The sequence below is a fragment of the Triticum aestivum genome, chromosome 7D, assembly GCF_018294505.1.
Source record: "Triticum aestivum cultivar Chinese Spring chromosome 7D, IWGSC CS RefSeq v2.1, whole genome shotgun sequence".
NCBI lineage: Eukaryota > Viridiplantae > Streptophyta > Magnoliopsida > Poales > Poaceae > Triticum > Triticum aestivum.
In genome coordinates this window covers 164991221-164998026 of record NC_057814.1, presented here as the reverse complement: position 1 = coordinate 164998026, position 6806 = coordinate 164991221, and the positions used below count along the sequence as shown (strand labels likewise).

The 6806-nt window shown below is 44.3% G+C and overlaps 1 protein-coding gene across 1 annotated transcript; it reads right to left on the bottom strand.

Annotated features, from left to right (window-relative positions):
• Positions 1-1071: 1071 nt before the first annotated feature.
• LOC123166444 (putative F-box/LRR-repeat protein At3g28410) lies at positions 1072-4096 on the bottom strand. Its single transcript, XM_044584248.1, has 4 exons — positions 3488-4096; positions 2239-3075; positions 1950-2108; positions 1072-1754 (listed from the first exon to the last, which is right to left on the bottom strand). The coding sequence occupies exons 1-4, from the start codon at positions 3590-3592 to the stop codon at positions 1431-1433; spliced, it is 1425 nt and encodes a 474-aa protein (XP_044440183.1). The 5' UTR covers positions 3593-4096; the 3' UTR covers positions 1072-1430.
• Between the last annotated feature and the right edge of the window lie 2710 nt (positions 4097-6806).

Genomic DNA, 6806 nt, shown 5'->3' with positions numbered 1-6806 from the left:
TTAGTCAGAACTTGGCAAATGTTGATTCATGTTCCAGTACTAAGATACGGTAGTGAGTAGTGACTTGGTTCAGTTCTATGGGATTCTAAGCTTGTGATCCTTTTAGTTTTAGGCATGTACTACTATCTTTGCGTCCCTATGATGTCGTCAGTTGTTTGCACGCACGTTTGGTTCTATATGAATCAAGCCTGAAGCAGTTTGGTGAGGTTTGGTTTGCTCTGTACTCTCGTTTGAGCAAACTTAAGCAAGTATTGGGGAACAACCTCTGTATATTAATCTCTGTGGTGTAGTATGCAGTCTAAAACACAAGCCCTTCTCAGTTATGACTTGAAAGAATGATTGTTAGCCTTGCAACGCTTACCATCCGAACTGGCCAACCCATCTCAGACACCTGAAGTAAAAGATAACCACGTAACAGGTTGCTGTTCTGCATGGTGGTTTACAGTTCAATTTGAACGGCAAAAACACTCTTCACTGTTGATGTCTTGTCCTTCGTTTCCGATTGGCTCCATTCTTTGTTACAATTATAATAGGCGTTGCTTTTCGGCTGTTTATTTTGGGACAAAATCCTTTTGTTTTGATCCTCATCTTCATCCTAATTTCATTTGGTCCAAAATGTGGGGTACTGCTTCCTGAAGCACCTCGCAGGAGATTATGAGCCTGGTTCATAAGCTACCAAACCTGAACTTTGAAATCTTTTTTATTTTTAGCATCACACCCCCTGTCGCCCATCCTGTTCATGTTAGCTATCGCTGGATCGCCTGCTCGACGACGCGCGCGGGCACCCTTGATCCACTGCTAGTAGCCCGGCCGGCTACGAGACTAAAAAGTTGCTGTTGTGAACCACATATGATTGAGGAACTCTCTCTGAACCTGAAATTTTTAGGAGTTGTAATCACATTCCTTGTGAACATTCATATTTTTTTCAGATTTTTTAAAACATTTAAAATTGTTTTTTTAAGTTGAAGCATGTGGAGCACCTGATATTTTTCCTGCGTGTGTTGTACCTTAATCTCGTGGGCCGGTTGAGTTAGATTATCTTGTATAGAAAATTGTACAGGCTGTGTATATATCGTAGAGATCAAGTAGCCAACCAACCGTATCTCAACCACATGTCTTATAAGCACGTATGCATCACTCCTTGTATAGCATATGCTTCAACTAATTTTACATGCTGAGATCCCGCTGCCGCCCGGCCACATCAGCAATTGGCCAGTCCCGACGAACGCCAGAGGAGCAGAAGCAAGCGGCTCCGCCACGTTCGATGCCCAGGACCGGACCATAACTTCTCCGGTTTTAAAAGTTGAGGGACTAAGTTTTGCTAATTTTGAAGTTGAGAGACGATTTCTATACTTTTAAAAGAGTTGAAGGACGGAAATTATACTTCTCCCTAAAATAAACCAGCCCAGCTGGACGAATGGCCATCCAGGTCACTGATGCCCTGGCGGTGGTGCCCTCAAAACAGTCAGGACCTCTGGAAATCTGGGTAGAAGCAAGTATTTTGCCAGGAGATCCTGGAATAGTTGCCCACCCTCAACTGCACGGTGCGAGCCGAAACGAGTCTTCACGTCAGGATCAATGACCATGCGCTCGAGAGCGGTGGCGTGCTGGAGGATATACCACGCGAGCTCCAACTGGCCCCGGGGATCAGCAAATCCTGACATGTATACCCTCTTGAGATGTCTAAGTTTGTGGCCTGAAGTCTTCGTGGCATCACCACCACCATTGTATCGCAGGCTAGAATTAAACAACACCTGCAAGGGCCAAAAATATTCCCATTATTCTGGTGTAAGCTCTTCAATGTTCAATCACTTTCATAAGCATAATAGATGCCGTCTGGGGGGGAATCTACTTATTAAGAGCTTCATACAAATGGTATGCCCAGAGGATAAAGGAGAAAGCAAAAACGACAAAAAACACGTACAAGCAAACTTAAGACTGTAACTCACATGCAAATTGAACACTTCAAGAGAGGGAGTTAGTTCCAATAGAGAAGCCAAACGAAGAATCCCACTTGAACAACCTGGATCTCTGTCCACCAAAACCTCTATATTGAGATGCCTCAGATTAATAAAATCACATCGGCTGTCTGTCATGAACTGTCGTGCCTGGAAATAAATATAAATATTAATGAGCACCAGGTTCTAAAGTTGCAAGAAGCTGGTGCAGTAACAGAGAAACAGACATAGCTATTGTCTTAGTTATAATTACTCAGAAAGTGCTCAAAATGAAACCAACCTCATTTTCGATATGAATTCTAAGGGAGATTTCCTCCACATTAGACATAGCCCGAACAAGATGACTAAAAGTGTAGTCTAGATTGTCAGAATCTGATAATACTTCAATTTTTGCCTTTGTCAGCTTGTGGAATTTGCCAAGCACAATCGGCACATCCTGCTCTGAATAATTGAATACTGTGAGATTTGGTGCATGCAGTTCCATGCTTTGTAGGCTGCAATTCTGAATACAAGCATACTGCAGGTGGTCTAGTGGCTCAGACATGGTGAAGGAAGGCATGAAACAGTCTGTTAGACTTAACCACTCAAGGACAGCACAGTGTGGGAGCATGCAATGGAGGCCCTTCGATACATAAACCCTATGCAATTTGAGTGATCGAAGGTTTGCAAAGCCACAGAAATTCAGAGCTGGCCTTAGGCACACTAAGACAAGTCGGAGAGACAGCACACATGAGCTGTTTCGATCATCAAAAAGATGCAGAGGGAAGTTGTAGACATCGTCCGGGCATTTGGGTGGAGGGCGTAGATCAAGAACAACGTTCTTTGCCTTCGATAGAACAGCAAAACTGAGCCATCCATCAAGATCATCACCGTGTTCTTCAGAGAGTCCATAATTCACCTTAAACTTGTTCACAGCAGTACAGTAGTGATCCTTCAGGATATCATTGACACTAGTAACAAATTCTTGGTCCCCCTTGTCCTTGCCATCAAACAATTTTTCAACACTGAAGATTAGATCTGGGTGGTATCTCCAGACATGTCTCCACCCACTCGACAGTGTGCTTATCTGCACCACCTCCTTTAGAGGCAAGCGTGATAGTATCTTCTGTATAACATCCTGTAGAATATAGTATAGATGAGAAAATAGTGCTTTGAATAATAGAATGCTCAGCGGATGAAAATCGTGCAAGAACAGAATCTGCATCATTCTTTTACCCCTAAAATATACATGTTCTACAAAAAAATTCTGATAGGAATTGCCTAGGTGCAGTTTTCCTAAACTACTTGTTCTTAAAATCACACATTTAAAAAATTCTAAAGTTAATGATATTTGGATGAAAAACGATCATCATCCTTACTACTATTGAGTTTCTTAAATTTTGGGTATGTCGTTCACAAACTTTCACAAGAATAGGAAAGAAAATTGAAGAGTCTGTGTAACTTAAGAGGACAATACTAAAAGTTCATGTCTTTTCCTTAGCAATGTCATTGTTGACCTAGTGTACCACAGTCCACAGGTAAAGCCATACCTCCGGGAGATTGTCCAGGCGTGTCTTCGGCCTGCTGTTGTGGCGTCGGAGCTTGAATCTACGTGCTTCTTGGGGGCTCATCTCCATAACCCATCTCTTGCCCATTTGATCTTCAGATCACTGACCAGTGGCCACTATGATGTTCCCCAATCTGCAACAGTGGACCTGGATAGATCTGTAGCTTACAAGGAGAGAAACCTAAAACTCCTAGGGAAGGATGAGTTTAAAGCAGGACTCAAGTAGCGCACTTTATCTCTCCCTCGAACCGATTACACCGCAGCTGGCTACCTGTAGTAGTACGTTTCAGTTTCCTCTCCGATTAGGAGAGGGAAGGACAGATCTAGGAACGACGCCGGAATAGGTATACCGACGGGCAAACAGAGCAGGAAACTCCGACAACTGCAAGCACGCTGGTCGGATGCGCCGGGAAGACCATGAACCGCCGACCCGTGAAGGACGCTGGGGGGTCGGGGGCGTCCACCAGCAAGCGGAAATACACCTGGATGCGACAGGCGGAACGGTGGCGCGCGCGCCGGGCGGTTGAGCGGTGGACGGCAAGATGCGGCGGCGCACAGCGCTCTTCTCGGGAGCAGCACAGGGAAAATAACAGGTGGGTCCAAATGACGAAAAACGAAGAAAACTTCAAACATTAGCGCCCACGCCCGTGGCAACATTACAACTCGCCCACATGCCTAGATCACCGTCTAGTTAAGTTTGCACGAATCTTAACACACCGAGACAGTTTTCGCGTGCCACACAGGACAAGGCCGGTGTGTGGGCGTTGGAGAAGTCGCCTACAGGCCTCACATCACGCGGTTGACAGCTGCGCTGTGTGGGCACTAGTTTCTGCCCATACAGTCACCACCTAGTCCAACGCGTGTGTGGACGAGCTGCTTTTCGCCCACACGACAACTGTGCGTTGTTGGATGGCAACTGCAGTTGCGCGCATGGCAACTATGATTCGTTTGCTAGACGGCAACTGCAGTTGCGCGTATGTGGCAATCAGATAAACATACATGGCAACTGTGATTAACCACACGTGGCAACTAGGTAAACATACATGACAACTATTGTTTGACCATATGTGGCAAGTAGTTAATCACCACAACAACTATGGTTTGATTACACGCGGCAACTACCATAAATTAGACATGTCAACTATAGTTAACCAAAACAGAGAGAGTTGCCATGCTTTTACAACCATATTTGCCATCCCGAATAACTACATCTGCCATCCCGGATGACACCTAAATCGTCATCCCGCCGGTACCTCATGTAGATGCGCCAGGACGTGTGGGCATATTTGCTTCGTTCCACACGCACGGGGTGAGGATGAGTAGTACTTGTTGGGCGTGTGGCACGAAGTAGCTGCGCACTTTGTTCATTGGATTCATAGGAATCTCTTTTGATAATGGAGGCCACACGTGTGGGCAATTCTACTGTTGGCCCACACACAGTCCGTGTGGGCTGCCCCTGCTCATGCCACACACGGTGTGTGGGCGAATGTCTATTATGCCACACGTGTGGTGGATATCGGCGTCTTTTTAGGGAAAATCGTTGCCACTTTATTCAATGCTCCCGTCTAGAGTGACGTCCGAGGTCAAGGAGCCAAGTTTTACAAAGAGATATAAGGCGACTGATGCCGGCGCACCGGCTGAAAATTTCAGCCGGTCCTGTGTGGGCCGTTCGATCTGTCTAATACGGAGCCCCGCGGAACCGTTTGATCATGTTCAATCAGTCGTCGTCTTCGTCGCCATGCGAATCCCCCGCTCGCCCTGCGAATCCCACGCACGGACGCACCCCCCCTCCCGCCTGAATCAGTACCCCACTCCATCGCGCCCCCGCACCTCCTCCCTTGCCGGAGGTAAAAAACATCCACCCCCGCATCTTCCATGTCAATTATGGGGTCGAAAATACTCCTCGTATGCACATACCGTCCAATTAGGACATATCTCGTCCAAGAGAAAGTGATGCAGGAGCAAGTTCTTGGGGATAGGAGAATAAGCACATTATGGACGAAGTGAAGAAAAACACTGAGTTGGTTCATAAAGCTCTTCGTGAGATTCAAGGGACGAAGGAGACACTCATGGCAATATTGGGAGTTATATCACCACCACCTTTTTCTTCATCACCAAAAGAAATTTGAGTATCGGGTATGGGTACTTCCCTTGGCTTCCGCCAAGCTTGAGGGAGGTGCCCCGGTATCGTATCATCCCCACAATCTTTTGCCTTTACTTATTTTAGTTTGATCTTTTGCTTTAGATGAATACAAGTTTAGTTCGATCCTTTCTTTTCGAGAGCTTAGTGATCTATCCTTGTAATCATGTGCGAGATATATAATAAAGTTTAGTTTGAGGTTTTTCTTTTCTTTACTTTCATGTTGCAATAAAAAGAAAGGAAATAAATGGAAAAAAATCATATGCTAATCTTATGATAGGTGATGACACAGTATAAGTAGAAAATCTCTACTTCTAATGGAGCATTTGGTAGCCTGGTATGGTTTATTTAATGTCCGGTTTTTCTTCGTCCCACCTCACACCATCCCTTCCCACTGGTTTTTATTTCATTGGTTTATTTTTCTCTCCACTCTTTTCTTTTAAAAAATCAGAATTTTCCTAACGTACAAAAGATCACGAATCTAACTTTTCTAACTTATCAAAATCAACCAATCTCTCTCATTAATGCAATTTGTTTTGGAAAGCAAATAATAGATTTTTAGGAAACAAATAATGGATTTTAAGGAAATTAGCAAGTAAAACATGAAAAACAAATCTTATTGTGGAAGTATTATATCTCTACTCCTAATGTCTCAGTACGTAGGTCGTTCGTTGGTTTCGTTTGTTTCCTACCCTTCCATCGATTGATATATGGCCCTACCTACAATCTCCCTCCCACTGATTTTCCTCCCCCCTCCGAAAACCAACACCGGTTTTAATCCATCGTCAGATCCACACGTCCCATGCCCAGGAAAACCAAACCGACCCTTCCGTCCTTCCAGCAATCCCACCCTTCCATATAAGACACCAATCAAATCATATCGAATGGTCGATTTAAAACCTTCCATCCAAAACATTTCCTTGTTAGCGCATTTATTTATTGTTAATATTGCTACAAATATTTATGTAATCAATTAGCTACCAAATAAAATATCTCAAGATTATTCTCCAACAAGCCAAAAGGAAACAACCCGTGTTAATTCATAAACCAGAAGCACATCCCCTACAAAAAATCAATCCACGGAATATACATGGAAGCTATGATATTTTCTTTTGGAAAGTACTGCTCGTATTCCAAAGGAAATTCCAAATCAATCCGTCTA

What these genes read in the sequence shown, in the direction of transcription:
- LOC123166444 (XM_044584248.1), bottom strand. Translation starts at nt 3,592, where the DNA reads ATGGGCAAGAGATGGGTTATGGAGATGAGCCCCCAAGAAGCACGTAGA. An exon ending in GCCTGGACAATCTCCCGGAG is followed by an intron (nt 3,076 to 3,487) that starts GTATGGCTTTAC and finishes TATATTCTACAG; the next exon opens with GATGTTATACAGAAGATACT. An exon ending in GAATTCATATCGAAAATGAG is followed by an intron (nt 2,109 to 2,238) that starts GTTGGTTTCATT and finishes ATTTATTTCCAG; the next exon opens with GCACGACAGTTCATGACAGA.